Genomic DNA, 20284 nt, shown 5'->3' with positions numbered 1-20284 from the left:
CGAAAGAACCGAAATAACCGAAATTCATAAAACAAGCCCAATAAACCTTACAACATAGGCCTAATACCACCTCAACCCTAAATATAAAAGGTGAATGACACCCTCTCATAGCCTCACATCCTCACATTTTTTAAAATAACGACATCTTGCTTTTTTAAAAATATTTTTTCCTATTTTTCTATTCTTTTTTTTATGCTTGTGTAAATTTTCGGTTAGTTCGGTCGGAACCGGAACCGAACCGAACTAACCGAAACCGATTTTGCTCGGTTCCAAGGTTTGTGAAGAACCGATCGGTTCCTATTTGTAGAGAACCGAATTTGTGTCAACCGAAGAACCGAACCAAACCGAGGAACCGAACGCCCAGGCTGACTTCCCGTCACTCACAGCGTGACCCTCGTGATCGGTTTAGGGTTCTCGGTGGGGAGTGGCGGCTTCGAGGAACCTCGTGACCTGAGCCCCAGCTCCCCTACCTTCTCTTTATAGCGCTGCACGATAGGGGGGGCACCAGCCATGAATTAAGCTGGGTGCCCCCGATCAGGGCGCGGATCCAGGCCCAGCCTGCCCGTTGGGCCAGTCTGGTGAGAGATCAGTCTAACAACGGTTCTTCAGTCCCTTGTAGTGGGACCAAAACCTAGTACTCATCATCCAAGCAAGAGATTTGCACTACAGTTTTAATGATGTGTTATATTGTGCTGGTGCAGTACATTGTTGAAATCACTACACAATCAGAAAGGCTCCAGAAGTAGTGCACTGCAACATAGCCGTGTGAACTTGGTTTCAATAATTGTGAATCACCAACTCCACTCAGTTCTGAAATCAGGTATCTTCATGCCATGGCAACCAGCATAATTTGACACACTAGTAGTACACAATCAGGAGGTGCTCACACAAGACCCTATGACTTAGCTCTATGATGTAATAATATATATATGATTATCATTGTCATTGTGGTGCGTTTGCAAGTTGGCCCAAAAAAGTGACAGGTCTTCAGTCACTTTTGGTGGTCCGTGTATCATTCACTCACATTTTCCAATGGGATAAACTGTGTAGATGGGGGTACATTTCTGACTTTGGCGGGTCCAAGAATATTCGAGGATATTGGTACAGCCTACGAAATATCTTCTGTCAGGCTTTCCAGTAAGTATTCATCAGTTTTAGTAACTGCTGCATGCCATCTGTGTTTAATATTAAACAAGGGTGAAATTATAGTGACAATACATAACACCAGTGTGTCATATGAAGTTAAGCTCCTAACCAAGCTACTGCCAAACAGGCTGCAGTCACAAATTAAGAATCTCATTCATCAAAACCAATATGGGTTCATCAAGTCAAGGATCATTCAGGATTGTTTGGCGTGGGCACCGGAATATTTGCATATCTATCACACCTCAAAAAATGAACTGATTATTCTGAATCTTGACTTTGAAAAGGCCTTTGATAAAATTGAGCATGGTGCAATTTTGGAGATTTTAAGGCCAAGGGTTCTGCATAGTTCTGCACTTAACCTTAAATGTACCTATAGCCTATGTGTTTTGTCAAACCTTACATTTTGATGGTTTATGGAAGTGGTGAACATAGCTCTGATGCAAACTAATCAAGTAGAGAGGAACTGTAGAATAAATAAGCTCACATTAATGGAAAATTAATTTGAATTGTACTGATACCGACATGTGTGGAAAAGGAGCTTCCGTCTTTTGCAACCACAAGGCTAAAATGATTTTTAGGAAACAACAAAATCAAATCAACCTTTAAATTTGATGGACCTAGCCAAAATCTATTATAAATGAAAGAAAGTAGACACAATGGCAACTCTAGAAACCCCCTCTATAATTAAAAAATTAAAGAACATTTTTTTCTGACCCGAGTCAAACCCCATTCCCATTCAGAAAAAGGAAATACAAGTGTTTTGGAACCAACAAAGAAAAGACAGCACCAAAACCAAACAGCTCCCTGCGCTACACCATGAGTGGTACTCTGGCTCAGAACCCAGCCTGCCCTCCTCATTGTGAAACCTAAACCATAACCCAACTTCATGCACAGAAGACAAAACATTAAAACTAACGTTCGAGAAACCTCCGGGCATTTGGAAGCCAGGATCTAAGCTCATAGACTTTGTATTTCTAACTGGCCAGTTTTTATTCTCGTTTTAGACCTCTTTGGCTAGTTTGCTCCTTGGCCCCGCCCCCGCTCAGGACTCTTCTCTTTCTCCCGTCTTGGCTGTACAGTTTTCCCTTTTGTAAAGTGGTTTGTTTTGGTTTTAATAAATTCTACAGTTGGGACCTCCCCTGCTGTATTTCCCGTTCAAAAGAAAAAGAGAGTGAGAAATAATGTCAACCTTGCAACAAATATCCAAAGAATACGGACGATCCTTTTTGAAATTGTAGGCCACAGTGGAGAAATTTGATCTTGGATTCACCTAATTTAACAGTTCTATTGTTATATTAGTATCGATCAATATAATATCAGGATGGTTTTTGAAGCCAAATAGAATATAGTGTTTCATCGAACAGTAGCTGTCATCTAGCATAGTTTTGACTTTTACTAAAAAGGGTGTCATGATTCATGGACAGCCAGTTAATTTCAAGTTTATAGCTGTTGTTTGTTCAGCTGATTTTGTAGCGTACAAACTCATAGCGAGAAAAAGAAGGTTGAAAGATACCTGCCAGTCTAGTATGGTGGTGTCAATTCTGTTTTGTCAGAATCGTAGTGTCAACACTAGCCTACATGGAATCTGGAGATCCTTCGAAAGTTTATTCCATTCATATACTGATTATCAGACAGCAATTTTGATTGCAATTGGCCAACACATGAAATAGATGGTGTGCATTACAGTGCCTGAATCAGTGCATTGCTCTGGTCAATTTGATTCTTCCTTTCAATGCGATTTGTTACTGTCGCCATCGTGTGACCGATGTTATTGCGACATGTGCTTTACAAGGTGTCTGAAGTGACTAATCCATTACCAGACCCAATTTCCATGAGAAAATGATGTGAGGAGAACTCCAGAACGTAGTGCTTTCTTCTGTTTGTGCTGTGCCGGCTGCAGGTTCATAATTTTGAATAGAATTCAATTGGGACAGCTTACTTAGGTGAATTCAGTCCCGAAAAAGAAATCGCCGATTTCTATGCCGACACATGCATACATTTTTTTTACCTTTTTATGCTTTTTCGTGCACAAGTCTTTTACTATTATTATGTTATAAATGTAATAAAATTGTGACCAGGTTCTTCTGCTGGCTTAAATAGCTGCAGTTGCTCCTGTGACCCTTTAACAGTTCATGCAATAAAATCCATTTTCTAGTTCCCTGCAATGTTTAGAACTTTGATTATGCAACAGAATTGTGAGTATATATGAACTGAATTACAAGAGGACGGTAATTAATCAAGCATCGGCAAAGATTAAAAAAAAACAGTAAATCAGGAGTAAAATAGCCACCGTATGTAAATAATTGCTTTAAACAATCCGTGGTTGATAATTCATTACAGAATTGTTCACATGAATGAAAGATCAGAAAACGATAACGTTGATTGACCTGTTGTGACAAAACCTCTGGAATGGTAACTGCTGATGTGTCGTCATATGCAGCATGTGATTCCTCTGATAATATTGATCGTATGGCGCAGATGGACTGGAACAGCATGATCTGATGATGACTACAAACATGAGGACAACATCGGATCCTATTCTCCTCACCCTTTATAAATTGGCACGAGAAGCATCAGTGGGACAGACACCAAAACTCTGAGCAACTAGGCAGCAGCAGCAGCTCCCTCTCTTCCACACTTGCCAGTGTCCAAAGCTTCTCTCATGGAGATTGCACTCACAGTTAGCGCTGTTTCTCACCAAAGCGTACCTGTTCTGGTGCTCATATCTTTTCTGTCCCTGTTCAGCGCATTTCTGATATACTTCTATGCACCCTTATGGAGTGTGAGGAGAGTCCCAGGGCCTCCAACCAGATTCCCCATAGGCCATCTTCACCTTCTTGCCAAGAATGGGCCAGACGTTTTCCGTGCCATCGCGAAGGAGTATGGTCCAATCTTCAGGTAATCCTCATGACTATCATGGCTCTGCAGATTTACAGTAATGCGTAGATGGAGAAGTTACCATGGTCACCATGGGCAGGTTTCACATGGGAAGGCAGCCTCTGGTGATCGTGGCCAATGCCGAGCTGTGCAAGGAGGTTGGCATCAAGAAGTTCAAGGACATCCGCAACCGGAGCACCCCGCCGCCGTCGATCGGTTCCCTGCACCAAGATGCCCTCTTCCTCACCAGGTGCTGCTAGTTGCTGTTGAACCGAATGAACTGACTATTAGTTTTGAAATTAGAAACATTAGCTAGATACAGGTAGACCGGAATGTTCAGTTCAGAATTCAGATAGAGAAGGCATGGAAACTATTTGTTGTCTGAAATTTGCATGAATTTTGTTGACTGAGGCAGTGAGCTTACTCATATACATGATGTCAGGGACTCAACGTGGTCGGCGATGAGGAGCACAGTGGTCCCGCTCTACCAGCCAGCGCGGCTCGCCGGGCTCATTCCAGTGATGCAGTCGTATGTGGACATACTGGTGGCCAACATCGCCGGCTGGACGGACCAGGACTGCATCCCCTTCTGCCAGCTCTCGCTGCGGATGGCCATCGACATCATCGGCAAGACGGCCTTCGGCATCGAGTTCGGCCTGTCGAAGAATGCCGCAGGCGGCGGCGGCGAGACCGAAGGCGGCGAGGGCGACGACAACGTCAGGGAGTTCCTCAAGGAGTACAAGCGGTCCATGGAGTTCGTCAAGATGGACCTGTCGAGCTCGCTGTCCACCATCCTTGGTCTCTTCCTCCCGTGCGTCCAGACGCCGTGCAAGCGGCTGCTACGGCGGGTGCCCGGCACGGCGGACTACAAGATGAACGAGAACGAGCGCCGGCTGTGCTCCCGCATCGACGCGATCATAGCCGGCCGGCGGCGAGATCGCGCCACGCGCCGGCGTGGCGGCGACGGCGTCAGCGAGGACGACGCCGCCCCGCTGGACTTCATCGCGGCGCTGCTGGACGCGATGGAGAACGGCGGCGGCGCCAAGGACTTCGCGCTGGCGGACAGGCACGTCCGCGCGCTGGCGTACGAGCACCTCATCGCCGGCACCAAGACGACGGCGTTCACGCTGTCGTCGGTGGTGTACCTGGTGTCCTGCCACCCGCGCGTCGAGGAGAAGCTGCTCCGGGAGGTGGACGGCTTCGCGCCGCGCCACGGACGCGCGCCGGACGCCGACGAGCTCCAGAGCAGGTTCCCCTACCTCGACCAGGTCATCAAGGAGGCCATGCGGTTCCACCTCGTCTCGCCGCTCATCGCCAGGCAGACCTCCGAGCGCGTGGAGATCGGCGGCTACGTCCTCCCAAAGGTAACGCCCGCGGCGGCGGCGGCGCCGCCGGTGATTTGATCGATCGCTTGCAGCAAACAAACGTAACGAAGGTTTTGCTTTTGCACGGCAGGGCGCGTACGTGTGGCTGGCGCCGGGGGTGCTGGCCAGGGACGCGGCGCAGTTCCCGGACCCGGAGGAGTTCCGGCCAGAGCGGTTCGCGCCGGAGGCGGAGGAGGAGCGGACGCGCCACCCGTACGCGCACATCCCCTTCGGCGTCGGGCCGAGGGCGTGCATCGGGCACAAGTTCGCGCTACAGCAGGTGAAGCTCGCCGTGGTCGAGCTCTACCGCCGGTACACATTCCGGCACTCGCCGGCCATGGAGTCGCCGCTCCAGTTCGACTTCGACCTCGTCCTTGCCTTCCGCCACGGCGTCAAGCTCAGGGCCATCAGGAGAAGCTGAGGCTGGCACTGGCTTGCTTGGGGTCACGTGTGGAACTGCATCCGTGATGGTGCCACAGTGTGCCTTCTTGTGTGTAATTTGTAGAATATTATATATTCATATATAGTACGTACTAGTTAGCATATATTGAGTATATTTATATATATAAATATATATGTAAATAGATGGTGAAGAAGATTGCACGTATTGAACAGCTGGTAAAGGTGTTGCAGATACAACTTCAGTAGAAGAATTTGTATGTTGTACGGACGAAACATGAATTTGGCAGATTTCACGAGGTTTGCACAATCTTTACATTATAAAGTTCAGGATGGACAATTCATGGCTTACAGTAAAACCTTCCTGGTTTTGTATTGGTTTACAAATTGCAGAAGCTAGCTAGTTTCGTATCAAATCAAAAAATGAAAGAACCAAAACTCACTCACATCCTCACCGTGTGCATATATGATTAAAAAACAAACTAGAAAAGAGCTAAAGGCTACAAAAGAACACAGCTTCTAGAACAGGTGCATCTAAAAACATGCTTGTTTTTACATGGAATCACCTGCCAAGAAACAAAAATCGCCAGGTTATAAATATTTGAGGCTTAAAGCTAAGAGGTAGGTCAAGTGATATACCATCAAATGGTGGATGAATTCAGACAAACCATGGAAATGATCTCAGCAGTGCATAACAGTCTTCCGACTTCCTACAGTGGTGATTCCATACAGCTTTGTGCTGCTACAGTTTGCAAAGTTGTGAACAAATGAAAGCTCGCAAATGCAGAAAGCAGAAGTGCAGAACAGAGTACATGTTTGTGCCCTTACTTGACTAAGGAACTAACGGAGCTCGTCATGAAACCCATAATCATCTTCTGTGAATAAAGCATTGTAAAAGACATAGGGGTTCTCGATCATCTCGTTCATGTTCAACTGTCCATCTTTGTTTGTGTCAGCCTACATAGTTGTAGAAAAGGGCTATTAGAAAGTAAAGGTTATCGAGTCTACCAAGAAAAACATAATATGCTAGAAGATTTATTTTTCAGCACGAAGTGAAGTTAATCATCATAAATAAGATCAAGCTGTTCCCAAGCCCAGGATCCATAGTGCATAATGACGGAAGAGACGAAGAAATATCAACTTATCCTATAAGTAAAGCAAGATGTAGCCAGCTGTTACCTGAGATATTACATAGTCAGCTTGTTGCTTGGCATAGAAGTGTTCTGACGGATGGAGATTATCAATTATAGGCTTTAGCTCATCTGCTGATAAGAGCCTTCAAAATGGGGAAAAGCCTCCTATGTCAGTCAGAGAGGATCTTCCTTAAATGCATAGAAACAACTTATAGAACACTGAAAATTGTAATATTTACCCATCATTATCCAGATCAAGGTGTGAAAATGACTTTTTAGCTGGTGCATCAGAGCCACCAGTGTCATCTGTTATGCCTTCGTCATCATAGTGTCGAATGGAATAAAATAATCCACTGAAGAACTCTTGGAAATTGAGCTTTCCATCGTTGTCTTTATCTCTTTCCCTAAATAGTTGACGCAATTCATCTTAAAATAATATCTTAGAATGGCCAGCTGTGCAGCTCAAACAGCAACATAATTCTGGCAGAATTAATAAACCATCCATTTCAATCAGATTAACCTGTATTGCCATTGCAAATAATTTGGACAATCCAAAATCGACGCTTGAAGTTAGCTTGATTTTGAATGGATGCCAGTGTAGCTTGGTGGAATTTATGATTCTTAAAAAACGATATCAGCCACATCTTCAGAAATGTTATACTTATTGTATTTACATCCAAAAATGGCATCAAACCCAGTAAGAAACAGCATAGATCCTTCATAATGATATCTTCAAATTAAGACCCAGAGCCTAGTTTGACTACCCAGAATTTCCAAATAAAGCTTGTGGCATTAGGCAGCCATTTGACATAGTTGACAAAATGAATATAAAAAATTTAAGATTTTCACAATGTCCGTGACTAGGGGCTCATGTTGGGTTTCAACTCTAGCCTACCCAACTTGCTTGGGACTAAAAGACTTTGTTGTTGTTGTTGTAAGATTTTAACAATGTCATATAACGCATCTGAAATATGTAGCCATAATCTGATCTGGATGTGTGCTCCACTAAACACTATGTGACTTGGCAGCCAATACATACTTATGTAGTATCAAAATCACAATATGAGAAATGGGAGGAATTAGTCAACAAGAATCCAAATATTAATTCCTTGATTATATGTACCATGTAGAATTAGATTTGATTTAAGTTCCTTTTTATAAACATAGAATAGCACAGAAAGCAATTTGTTGTTAATACATCAGATTATTAACCAAATGGACAAACTAAATCACAGCTAACTACCCTAAATTTGTGGATGCTTATAGTTATCAAATTATTGCTAAACCTCACATGAATTGTTTAGCCAACTCTGTTTCTTCCTTAGTTGCTTGTGGTGCTTGGCTAGTCAGTTATTGTGTCATGTGTGGCAACTGGTATGCAGAGCACCCCAGAATATTATTCTTTTATTTATAGATATTGTTATAATCTCTAATTCTGGTAAGGGAACATCTAATTTGGTTCCATTGAAATAGAGGAAAAATAAAGTTTTCTATCATTGTTGTTCTTGAGCAGAACTGAAATAATACTGCTAAGATAAGGCAAGACAATCGACTCGAATACAAACATGTATCGGAAAAGTTTAGAGGGAAAACTTGTACCTGACTTCTTCTTTGCACAACCAATTTATTAGCTTTGGGTTGGTTGTATCAGCTGGATGTAAAAAGCTGCAGGCAGAAAGGCAAACTAATAAATGTTGGATAAGAAATAAGGGATTTAGAAAATGCGTGGTCACTGGTCAGAGAAGAAGTTATACTCATTAAACTCAGTAAGATTCAGAAAGCCATCACCATCCATATCTGCAGCGTTAAAATGCTCCTCCTTCCACCATCCCACTCCATCATTAGTTGAGTTATGATCTGGACATAGACAAGGCTTAGTGCTGAAATTACTAAGGTATGTATGTGATGATTTAGTCATTGCAGGTCGTGGCCTATTGAACTCTTTGCACAATCCCATACCATTTCTTGCTGAGTTATGATCCGTACATAAATGGGACTATTTTCTATGACATTGGTAGGCATGCACATCTAAACTTTTTCATCCCATGTAATGTATACAACTTGGTCAATCCATGTGACTAGTTGACAACTATTCAAGCTGGTTATGTATTTATTGAATCTTTGTTCAACACATATGGAAAACTGGAAGTTCAACATCTATTAGTTGACACCACGACACATGTAAATGCACAGTTCAGGTATATTGAAAAATTATGAGAACTCCCAACTTGGTATCAATATCACTTGCAGCTTTTGTCATGCCACTACATAGGCACTGATCTGGAGTAACATTCATATGAGCATACAAATCATAATTACAGTTTCAAGGAAAAATACTAGTGACAATTGACAAAGGCATATGTTTACATCACTGGAGACTGACTATAAAGGTTCCCAGTTGCCACACATGGTGTAGCTCCCATTTGAAGATTATAGGGATTAAAAAATATATACATATTTGCTACTCCTTCCATTCCCAATTATAAAACGTTTTGGTTTTTCTAGATACATGGCTTTTGCTATGAACTTAGATATTCACTATGTCTAGATACATAGTAAAACCAATGTATCTAGAAAAGCCAAAACGTCTTATAATTTGGGGCAGAGGGAGTATAATTCAGGCATAGCCACATAGGGGCCTTGGAAAATGATCCACATTTCTTAGAACTATACGCAGCAGACCTCATTCATTTTATGTGAAAAAATGGTCAATTTGATGCATTACATGTAAGGAAAACTACAGTGAAAGGATTTCCAGGATATCTTGCTAATATAAGTCTAAAACATCAGTTATAACATGAAAGTTCAATTGCTTGGCTTCAAGGTGCCCGAAGTATACATGGCAAATGAACTAGCAAAGACGGGTTATTTACATAACCACATTTCCGTTATGTAAAAGTAAAATGACTTAACATCACAATGTAGCCTAAAAATCAGCATATAGATCCCCAAATCCAACAACAGGACGTGGTCAAACAAATCTTGGCACCAAGATTCAGAGCTTACCTACCAGCTGTTGTTGTTGGATTACGAGTATCCAACGAACTTCCAAACTTAGTGCAAGGATCCAAACCTCACTTGAAGAATCAAACATAAACAGCTGGAATCGTACATACATATATGTGCGTACCGTCGAAACGCCAGGCCCAGCTGGGCCGCTCGTACTCGCCGAAGGCGACGCGGCCGTCGTGATCGCGGTCGTGCAGCTCGAGCTCCCGGGCGGTGCGGTGCAGCACCTCCCGCCGCGCATTCGCGAGGTTCCACGCGGCCAGCTCGGCGCCCGTGACGGCGCCATCGGCAGGGTCGACGTCGATCTTTGGGAACAGCGCCTCCACGCGATGCGTGACGTTGAAGCGCGCGGCGTCGTTGATGTAGTCCTCGTCGGCGTCGGCCTCGCCGTCGGTGAGATCCTCTGGGACCGGCGCCGCCTCCATGCCCGGCGCGTGCAGCCCCGCGGCGGCGAGGCGCTCCCACTCGCGGTCTTCGATGCGGCGCTCGATGTCCGCGACGACAGGGTCGAATGGGATCTGGTGGTGGTGCACGTGCGCGCGGGCGCGGAGGCGGAGGCGGCGGTGCGGGTGCGGGGTGGGGGACGGGGAGGAGGGAGAGAGGCGGAGTAGGAGGAAGAGGAGGCCAGCCGAGGCCAGGGCCAGAGCCAGTGTCAGTGCGACGGTCGACGCCGCAGAGGGCTTCCTCGTCGCCGCCGCCGCCGGCTTCGCCATGGCCGATGAGTCGCGTCTCCGGCTCTCTGTTTTCTTTTTCCCTGCTTTTCTCTTGAGAAGGGGTCACACTTCAGTAGTCGGATTTCCCAGTAGTCCACTCTCAGCTGTACAATTCTACTGTTGTTGGGCATCCTATGGCTATGGTACAGGCTACAGCTCTGCTTCACACGATCAGCTTCACAAACAGCATTACTAGTGAAATTAAAGTTATTTAACTTGTCAAAAAAATATTTAAAAAAATATTTAGTAAAATAGCTTTTCTAGTAAATTAGAGATAAGGAGTAGAAGTTATTCTTTTCAACTTCACCTACCTCCCTTGTTTGTCTCGATGGTTTCGTACGACTCTGCTTAGTAGAAGCTACTCTTTTCAACTTCATCCGTCAACTATCACCTATGGTTTCTCTTTAGTTTTCTCGTGACCGTGTGAAGCGGTTTGTTTTTTTTTTTGACGTTTGGTGAAATTGCACACACAATAGCTCCGAGAGCTAATTTAGAATCTCTACAAAACATTGCCTACGACGCATGAGCCACGTTTTATGGGACCACATGCTAGTTAATGATGTTTTAACAAGTGCCCTCATATCAGAGCCCCTACTTTTACCTTTTTCGGGTGAGTTTTATGGGCCCTCGTGGCCTAGAGCATGGCTTCTCTTAGCCACCAGTTGTTGACTCGGTTGCTGAGGACCCATTAAAAGCTAGTGACCGAACCACTAGTCTTTCTTCTTGCATAGGTTGTCGGTGGTAAGGGGGTCTTGTCCTATCAGCTTCTCAAGTCGGCCAGGCAGTGTGAGCGAGCTAGGTGAAAGGATTTAGATGACTAGAGGGGAGATGAATAGCCTATAGAAGATCCTTGAACTCACAACAACTAGAGCAAAGTAGTTTAGTAGCTAGCCTCTAGTTTTGAGTGATAATATAGTAGTAGTGTTAAACTTGCTACTAGACTTATTTAGGCAGGTTTGCTTTATGGTGAATTAAGCTAGGAAAAGTAGTGTCTACTAGCCCATAGAAGACGCGTAGAGATGTCTCCTGAGTTTTCTACACTCAAAGAACAAAGATTTTGCAAATACGATAAAAATCAATAAGGACAAGATGAACATAAGAACATAAGAGACACACCATTTTACCCGAGGTTCTACCAAACAATAAAGGAATGCTTAAGTCCTTGTCGTTGAGGAAGCCACAAAGACTTGAATCTCTTCAACATTGCTCTCTTATAAAAAAACACGAAGGTCAAGCTTGAGAGATCTCACATTCTCACTAGAATCGTCAAGGTAATACAAACTTTCCGGTGCTCAATCGCATATCAAGAGCTCGTGTGCAACTTTGTGTTGGCTAGGATTCCTCAAATCCAAGAGTAACAAACTCAAATTTGTGCCTTCAAGGATTCTCCAATTCCTCAAAAGGTTTGACATATAGAATCCTCTCTGGACATCTGGAAAGCCCTACTGAGAAATAGTTTGCATAAACAAGTTAGCTTGGAAAATTTTCTCTCAACACTTTTTAGTATCTCCCAAAAAATTTGTATCCTCTCTTGGAGCATGGAGATATACATGCAAGATAATGACTTTGAATCCCCTTAATAGTACAATAGTTTTCAATCCTCAAATACAGAATATAAAGAATATGCAATGAAACTTTATTTTCCGCAACTCATCTTAAGTAAATTTGGGGATCACCATTCATCAAATACTTCATTTCATACACTAAAAACCTGCTCAAATACTCTGTCAACATATTAATCCTTTGATCGTGTCATTAGTCCACCAAAACTCATGATAGGGCTAGATGAAGTTTCAAGAACCAAACAACCCCTTAATTTTTCTATGTAATCTACTTTGTACAACTAGGGAAATATGATGATCTTTCGTCCCATTTTTCTCAACCTGCTAACCTCTCCACTTCAAAATATAAGTCATTCTAGCTTTTCAAGGTACTTAGCTTTTGCTATGTATCTAGATGCATACTATATGTCTATATACATAGTTTTTAAATTTGAATTTAGAAAAATCATAACACTTATAATTTAGAATGGAAGAGTATGTTGTATTTTAAAAAAAACTACAACAACGATTGAATTATTTGTTTCTTGATCTGAATCTAAGGCCATGTTTAGATGGGAAGTATTATTTTGAGTTTTGTAACAACTAGCATGTTGCAACATGATCCAATATATAGAAATTAGACTACATATCATCGCTAGATGAGAGTTAACTCATATGAGTGTGGGTCATAAGTTCGAGTCACATACGAGATAGTATGGCACGACCCAATACGTATTGGAATTGGACTTTGTATTCATCATCGCTATATGCGAGTTGTCCTAATTCGTATCATTATGTGTTATGAGTTTGGATCACATACGAGACACTAAGGGTGTGAGCGCAGTTTATAGAAAGAAAAAATGAGATAAAAGAAACTCTTCGCCGTCCCTAGGGAGAGGTGGACAAAAATATAAGTAGATACTATAATTTTGTAAAAAAGTTATAGTTTTAGAAACCCATTGTATACTTAAAACTATAGTTTTTTTTTTGAGTTTTTAAAAGTCCACTCTATATCTTTTCTAAACTAGAGTTTTACACATCTTTTGCTTTATTTAAAATTTAAACTAAAGTTTCTTGAAACTACAACATTCAAACAGGTCGTAAGGGCATCCGCAGTTGTTAAGTCGTTTTTTTTATAGAAAATCATGTATGGGCATCCACAATTGTTGAGTCGATTTTCTTTTATAGAGAACTACGTAAGCACGTAGCCAGAGTCGACTCCTAGGATAAAAGTAAGGTAGGGTCCACATAACAAATAAAAAGAACACCGTCGAGATAACTTTACTTTCTACTATGAACAAGGAACACCTTTGTTTTCTCCGCCACAAATAACCTCCAGTAGCTCCTCCGTGCAAGCGGCAGCGAGGTGGACGATCTGCACGCCGCTACCCAAGTTGGCGCCCTACATGTGTGGCTCTCCTAGTCAGCGACGAGCACGACGCCACGTGCGGTGGGGCGGGTGGTGCCATTCGAGCAGGTTACATGGACACCAAGCGCGACATTGAGGTCGACGACATTGAGACCACAACACACCGACAAAGGGCCTCGAGAGCGCACGGGCAACATCTTCGACCAGATCTTGTGGAGCCGAAAGTCCGTCCCTCTTGTTCACCAAACCCAACCGCCATCCAGAATTCAATTTTTATTTGCGAAAAGTCGACTCAATATTCTGCATCAACTCTTTATTCTCCACCATAAGTCGTCTTCCAGCGGTTAATTGAACTCATCACATTGCCACCTCAAACCCTAAGCTAATTTACATCTCCTCGAGAAGCCTTAGTGCTCGCATTGCCACCTCAGACCATGAGTCGATTTACATAGAAGCCTAAGTGATTTGTAGAAATTTGTCATGGTTAGACTTGTGGTCAACTTCGTCCAAAACCCAAACCCTCTTGTGTCTCTAACCCGCACCGTCGCGCACGGCTCATATAAATTCTCGGAGCCGCCTTCGCGTTGGACTCAAACCGAACCTCGCCGCCGCCTCCTCCGTCTCTCTTTCATCTCCTTCCTCCTGCAACCCCGCCTCGCCCTCTAAACCCGCACCCGCAGCAGCGCCGCTAGGGTTTGCTCAGGCCGCGAACCCCACCGTCTGATTGCTCCGAATCCGAGGTAATCCGCGTTCCCCCCCGCGCCCTCTTCCAAGGCTCGAGCTAGGGTTTCTGCGTGTTGGCTCAGATTCCGTTGTTTCGATCTCAGGCGGCGGTTGCGCGGAAGTTTGCGGCATGGCGGGGTACCCGGAGGACAACCAGCACGCGCTGAACGGGTACGACGAGGAGGAGGTTGACGAGGAGGAGGGGCACCCCGGGAGGCGGGGAGGCCGGGATGGGGCCTCTGGGTACGGCGATGCTGGCGGAGAGGATGGGAGGGGGGCGGGCGGCGACTCGTCGGGGTGAGCGATCTGAGCCCTAGGGTTTCTGAATGTTTAGGATGTGGGTCAGCAGGAGTGCTAATACTTTTTGCCTTTTGCAGGAAGATTTTTGTTGGTGGCGTTGCTTGGGAGACAACTGAAGGTAAAATTTATATGTTTTATTTACTGGATTTGGTGGCCTGGATTTGATTTGTCTAGTTGGGTTCTTTAGACGTTTTGAATGCTAGAATAAAGGTGCCCTGGAGTTCGATTTGTCTAGTTCGGTTCTTTAGATGTTTTGAATGCTATGTGGAAACACAAACTATCTGCGCAGGAGGTTGTCATAAAGGGTTGATATGGCTTTTGTTATTGCGGAAAGTAGTGTTTTCGTTAGCGATGCTTTCGTTACATGTCCGACTGGTTACTGCACGGAGGCTGTTTTCCTTGTTTGCCTCAATGTTTTTTTTGCTATAAAGGCTTAATGTTATTCATGTGTTTTCTTGCATATTTTCTTGCCTGTGGCATTATTTGTTATTCGGTTGGTTGACTTGCTGACGTTATTCTCATGGATTCAACTATGTTTCCATGTTTTTAATCAAGTGTGTGAGTTTTTGTAACTTCTCTAATTGGAATAGGACAAATGAATGATAATACCTGGGTGACTAATCATAAAAAAATATGTGCATGATTGATGATGCACTTGATAGATACATGTTTCTTTGCATTTTCTGTGCTAGTTAGCATATTTGAGTGCTTAGCCTTTAAACATTTTTTCATTATATAAGTGGGATACAGTAAAATTCCTGCATCATGCCCATATTTGCTTTTACTCATTGTACTGCATTTGTAATTTGTAATTTGTATTGATTTATAACACACTTGGTATTTGAGTCAAGGATACACCAGTAAGGAAAGCTGTTACATATTTTCCAACACCTGTTACTTGGTTTTGTTCTATTATCATGAGTCGTTTGTCCCACAATGCATAGTAAATTGTAAAATTAATATATCTGTTCTGTATTTAGTTAAGTGCATAATGCTTAGTTATGTGGCCCTAATTAACTAATCTAAGATACAAGTACTGTCAAGTAATGAGATAGCTTGCACATAATCATGAGCTTCTTTCAAATTCATATGTTCTCTTGCTGGAATACATACACCGATATGGGTTATGCAAGAAAATCCATATGTTTCTGCTTAATAAAAGAAGGGCACGCCATTTTTGTTGTAGGCTACCTTTAGATTTGCATTTGTTGATTGGTTTCTGGAATGACGTTTCTAGGTCTGCTCTTATGTGAAATATTTTTTTCGTCCATTTCCAATCTTGGTTTGCTACCTTTTGTGATTCTGTTCTTTTTTTCCAAATTGACAAATCTGTATGGTTTATTTGTTTTTATGTAGAATCATTCTCCAAGCATTTTGAGAAGTATGGGGCAATAACTGATTCTGTAATTATGAAGGACAAGCATACTAAGATGCCTCGTGGATTTGGATTTGTTACATTTTCTGATCCATCTGTTATAGACAAGGTTTTGGAGGATGATCACGTTATAGATGGCAGAACGGTAGGACATCTAATTTAGATCGGCCGTAACAGGGACCTCGGTTTGCAGCTCTGCAAACCTCTGCAATTTAGTTGACATTTAGCTTCTTTCGACCCCTATCAACTTCTGGTTTATGCAGGTTGAAGTCAAGAGGACAGTCCCGAGGGAAGAGATGACCACCAAAGATGGCCCCAAGACAAGAAAGATATTCATCGGCGGGCTACCACCATCTCTTACTGAAGGTAGGTGTTTGCTATCAACAAAGAAATCTTGAACTCAATTTGTTTATGATACTGAGAAGGTACAAAATTTCAGATGAGTTGAAGGATCACTTTTCATCGTATGGTAAGGTGGTTGAACATCAGATAATGCTAGATCATAGCACTGGGCGTTCTAGAGGGTTTGGTTTTGTCACTTTTGAAAGTGAAGATTCTGTTGAAAGGGTCATATCAGAGGGGAGAATGCGTGATCTTGGTGGGAAGCAGGTTAGATTTTTAAATTCATTTTGTTCTAAACTTATGTTCCACTCAATAGTGAAGTAGAACAAAAAAACTAAAGTCTTAGAAATGTTCATAGTTTCATATGCTACTGGAGTAAAGGGGTATTGAAATTCTAGACTAGAATATGACTTAGGTCCTGATATTTGACCACTATTTTGGCTATAATAGGTGCCTCGAAATTCTGAATAGAACTCTATAGCTCTTCTATAGGAAAAAGACATTGTTTTTCTTTCCCTTCTAAATTCACATTTACCAATTGTTCACACTTTGTGATCTTAACCTCCTTATTTTTGGTTATTTAATGTATGGTATTTACTCATTTTCTTGATAAGTCATAGAGAATTGGAATCTGATCTAAGATGATTGTGCTGATTTACAGTGAGTGTGTTTGCTGTTGTTTAATTTGAAATGGTTTTCCTATTGTTTCAGTTACATATGTTTTAGACAACTTTCTGTGGTTTTTGTTTCCAGGTTGAAATAAAGAAGGCTGAACCAAAGAAACATGGATCTGATCACAGCAGTAATGGGAGATCAAGCCACGGGGGTGGAGGTTACCGCAGTTCTTACCGTAGTGGTGGTGGAGCTGGTAATGCCAGCAGTGGCAGCAGTGGCGGTGGCGGCGGCGGTTATGGGTATGGTGGTGCTTATCGATCTGCTGCAGCGGGTTATGGGTATGATGGTGGCGCAGGAGCAGGATATGGCTATGGTAGAGGGTATGGCTATGGAGGCAATGCTGGCTTTGGGTCTGGTTTTGGTGGTGGTTATGGTGGATCCATGTATGGAGGCGCATATGGCGCATATGGTGCCTATGGTGGTGGCGCTTATGGAGGGGGTGCCTATGGAGGCGGTGCATATGGAGGTGGCGCCTATGGTGGCGCCCCAGGTGGTTATGGCACTGGCGGATATGGCGGTTATGGCGGAGCAGGTGGAGCAAGTGGTGGTACTGGTGGTGGGAGTACAGGTGCTCGGGGTTCTAGCAGGTATCATCCTTATGGAAAATAAGTGACAAGTTCAATCAATTTTTCTGGGTCTCGGGAGTTCCTCTGGTCTCCTAGAAGTTCAGTTTTCATGCCATGTCCACCTAAACAGCGGCATTGGAACATAGTTGGGTTGAACTCAAGTCACCGCTAGAACAACTGTGTAATTGCAGCTGCTGAGCCTGCCCGCCTGCTTGCCTGCCTTTGTAAGCTACACATGAAACCTGTGTTGTATTCTTTAGTTTGGTATGCAGAGTTTAGAACCCTGAGAACAAGCATTTTATGGTAGGAACAGTATTTGGTGCGGTAGAACTATATTCTGTGCTGTAACATTGCCGTTGCAAGATTTAACTGTTGGCACATGTGGCGATTATAACTAGGAACCTATTGAAGGATTTGGTTTACATCTTATGACTGCTGATTTTCATTCTGCAAATGGAAATGAAACAAAACTAACTGTGACGTATAATGGTTGTAATGTCTGCATTCGTACTTGCAGTTTTGTGCATGAGAATTCGTATTCTGTTGCAACTTGCAACAATTATTGGTTATGTTCTCGTTTTTATCATCAGAAAAATAACTAGTTTCTTTTTTATCGTCAGAAAATGTTATTCTTATGTGTCGGTTCTCACTTGCCATTATCTTACAATCTAGCCACTGTTCTCAAAGTAATAAGCCTAGCCCCAGACCGCCTAACACGAGTTCTATTCAGCTCTGGGTTCAATCTGCTACCTATGTAGGAAACCAATCACACATAATACTGTATAGAGATCTATATACTATATAACTTTACATCCAGGCAGACAAAGTATGAATTGCATTGCCTTATTTAGATTAAGGATAAGGATGTCATGCATTGCCTTATTTTTAGATAATAAGGGTGTCTTGCATAACTTGTAATGTATACGCAATACCAAAGGAACCAATCAGACCCTCTTTATAGATGAGACTGCTTCATTTGGTGTCCATGGTCGAGCCCAATTCGTGTATGTGGGATTGACAACTCTTTATAGATGAGACTGCTTCGTTTGGGATTCACAGTCGTGAGGCTGCAAGTCTCAATCTGTGTAGATGGCTCGTAGCCGGGAATTTAAAGGCTGATGCGAAACACAAAATAAGGCACTACTTTGTTTTACGATGAAAAATTTGCTCGTAATCTAACCTTGATAGGAAGATGCAGCGAGTGTAGTAGAATCAATGTCAAAAAATTCTGATTCTAGTCCAAGAGGCAATCAAACAAGGATAATTGGCTGGCCAATTTTGGAGGGGGGATGTTAATGCGCGACAAGCACACCCCGTTGTCTGCCTCGTGCCCAGCCTCAACCCTGCCCTCCCTATGCCCCTCCTCCTCCTCCCTCTCCCTCGCCGTCGTCCTTGACTCTGCACTCCTCGTCGTCCTTGCCCCCGTTGCCGGCCATTGCCCTACCGCTTCGGTGAACCCTAGCGCTCGCGGCGGCATCTATCTTCCTCCCTCTCTCCCCACCCTTTCCCGCTATCTTGTCTAGCTCCACGAGCTCGCCAGGCGCCATCTTCTCCAACTCCGGTGAGCCTCCAACGTCCTGACCTAGACCGACCGCCCCTACCACCGACAGCTTTCCTAAGCCGCCTGGTCACCATCCCCACCGCCTAGCCTACCTACCTCCCACCGGGCAGGCCCTTCTATACCTGCCAAAGTTGCAGAAGAAAGAGGGGGAAAGCTTTCTGGAACCCTAGTCACTGCCGCCACCGTCTTTGTCTCCTATGTTCACAGATCTATGAGGAGGAGGAAGGAGGAGGCCTACCTCGCCGGTACCCGCCGCCGCCGCTGCTGCCGCTGCCGGAGGGAGGGAGGGAGGAGCTTGTTGTGGACGTGGGGTCGTCGGGGTCGATCGCTAGGAGCGGGAGCGTGCATGGGAGGGGAGGGAGGAGCTCGGGGAGAGGAGGTCATGGGAGGAGGCGAGCGTGAGAAGGAGGACAGGTTGGGCGCTCCCCAAGCGTGTGATCTGTTGCATAGTAGAGTTTCCGATTTTGTAGTAGTACTACAAATCTACAATAGATGATTTAGGTAATCACTAATTACTACTGGAGCAAGTGCAAAACGACCAACTGAGATACCTGATATGCATATGCCAAGTTAGGATTAGGCATCACTCATCACTACATCAGTACCACGTACACCTGCAAGGCTGCAGTGTGCAACTGAAACCTGCTGCCTGCTGAAGCCCCGACCGTGCAGCTTTGCCCAAGTCTGATGCCGAACGCTACTACGCCAGAAGCTCATATGGAGTGCTTGGTTAAGGAAAATAAACTCATCCTATTTAGGATGATACATCGTGTCTATTGCTTAGTTGAACAACTTCATGCCTTATAATAATACTAATTATTTGTTTGTGATGATTGAGATGATGATAGATCAACTTACAGACAAAAAGCGAACTGATCATCCGGGTTCAAGTCTCCGACTTGACAAGGGTGCTCGCATTTTCTTGGATTTATTCCAGGATTTAACGACGCTATGCTTTCAGTGATAGAGGACGTGCCTATCGACAACGAGGCGTCTGTGGTGACTTCATCGATCTCGAGATTTGTCAGTCTAACTCAGTTCTTCGGAGGTGCTCATAAGGGTAGGGTGTGCGTACGTGCATGCGTTCAAAGGAGTGAGTGTGTGCTCATGTATGTGAGCATCTACATTTGTAACTGATTATAGAATAGCTAGTTGGATTTCTTGTGGTAGAACCTGTCCACTCGAGTTCAG

The 20284-nt window shown here is 43.7% G+C and overlaps 3 protein-coding genes across 7 annotated transcripts; 2 read left to right on the top strand and 1 right to left on the bottom strand.

Annotated features, from left to right (window-relative positions):
* On the top strand, nucleotides 3423-6086 carry LOC8073779 (cytochrome P450 711A1). The gene is made up of 4 exons (XM_002453506.2): nucleotides 3423-4044; nucleotides 4124-4273; nucleotides 4466-5387; nucleotides 5479-6086. Exons 1-4 carry the CDS (start codon nucleotides 3809-3811, stop codon nucleotides 5806-5808), a joined length of 1638 nt encoding a protein of 545 aa, XP_002453551.1. The 5' UTR covers nucleotides 3423-3808; the 3' UTR covers nucleotides 5809-6086.
* On the bottom strand, nucleotides 6072-10738 carry LOC8085537 (reticulocalbin-2). Of its 5 annotated transcripts, none has more exons than XR_002452158.1 (8): nucleotides 10050-10738; nucleotides 8674-8776; nucleotides 8519-8584; nucleotides 7159-7323; nucleotides 6966-7062; nucleotides 6615-6743; nucleotides 6455-6528; nucleotides 6072-6352 (listed from the first exon to the last, which is right to left on the bottom strand). XR_002452158.1 is itself a non-coding variant. In XM_021458985.1 (7 exons), the coding sequence occupies exons 1-6, from the start codon at nucleotides 10639-10641 to the stop codon at nucleotides 6627-6629; spliced, it is 1140 nt and encodes a 379-aa protein (XP_021314660.1). In that variant the 5' UTR covers nucleotides 10642-10738; the 3' UTR covers nucleotides 6423-6528; nucleotides 6615-6626. The 5 variants fall into 5 exon arrangements, 1 of the variants encoding a protein (XP_021314660.1); XR_002452159.1 differs by having other exon boundaries at nucleotides 6455-6525; XR_002452157.1 differs by having other exon boundaries at nucleotides 6078-6352; nucleotides 6426-6525.
* On the top strand, nucleotides 14143-18012 carry LOC8085536 (heterogeneous nuclear ribonucleoprotein A3). The gene is made up of 7 exons (XM_002453505.2): nucleotides 14143-14291; nucleotides 14379-14571; nucleotides 14652-14692; nucleotides 15931-16094; nucleotides 16213-16315; nucleotides 16389-16558; nucleotides 17045-18012. The coding sequence occupies exons 2-7, from the start codon at nucleotides 14405-14407 to the stop codon at nucleotides 17573-17575; spliced, it is 1176 nt and encodes a 391-aa protein (XP_002453550.1). The 5' UTR covers nucleotides 14143-14291; nucleotides 14379-14404; the 3' UTR covers nucleotides 17576-18012.

Source organism: Sorghum bicolor, chromosome 4 (genome assembly GCF_000003195.3).
Source record: "Sorghum bicolor cultivar BTx623 chromosome 4, Sorghum_bicolor_NCBIv3, whole genome shotgun sequence".
Taxonomy (NCBI): Eukaryota; Viridiplantae; Streptophyta; class Magnoliopsida; order Poales; family Poaceae; genus Sorghum; species Sorghum bicolor.
Note: the sequence above shows the minus strand (reverse complement) of the source record. Positions and strands in the feature narration are given on the sequence as shown.

Bases quoted from the DNA above. Each gene is read 5' to 3' on its own strand.
- LOC8073779 (XM_002453506.2), top strand. From the start codon at position 3,809: ATGGAGATTGCACTCACAGTTAGCGCTGTTTCTCACCAAAGCGTACCT. The intron at 4,045-4,123 runs GTAATCCTCATG...CACCATGGGCAG, and splicing joins GAGTATGGTCCAATCTTCAG to GTTTCACATGGGAAGGCAGC. The intron at 5,388-5,478 runs GTAACGCCCGCG...TTTGCACGGCAG, and splicing joins GCGGCTACGTCCTCCCAAAG to GGCGCGTACGTGTGGCTGGC.
- LOC8085537 (XM_021458985.1), bottom strand. From the start codon at position 10,641: ATGGCGAAGCCGGCGGCGGCGGCGACGAGGAAGCCCTCTGCGGCGTCG. The intron at 8,585-8,673 runs GTATAACTTCTT...TTCTGCCTGCAG, and splicing joins AATCTTACTGAGTTTAATGA to CTTTTTACATCCAGCTGATA. The intron at 7,324-8,518 runs GTACAAGTTTTC...TCAACTATTTAG, and splicing joins TTGTGCAAAGAAGAAGTCAG to GGAAAGAGATAAAGACAACG.
- LOC8085536 (XM_002453505.2), top strand. From the start codon at position 14,405: ATGGCGGGGTACCCGGAGGACAACCAGCACGCGCTGAACGGGTACGAC. The intron at 14,693-15,930 runs GTAAAATTTATA...GTTTTTATGTAG, and splicing joins TGCTTGGGAGACAACTGAAG to AATCATTCTCCAAGCATTTT. The intron at 16,095-16,212 runs GTAGGACATCTA...TGGTTTATGCAG, and splicing joins ACGTTATAGATGGCAGAACG to GTTGAAGTCAAGAGGACAGT.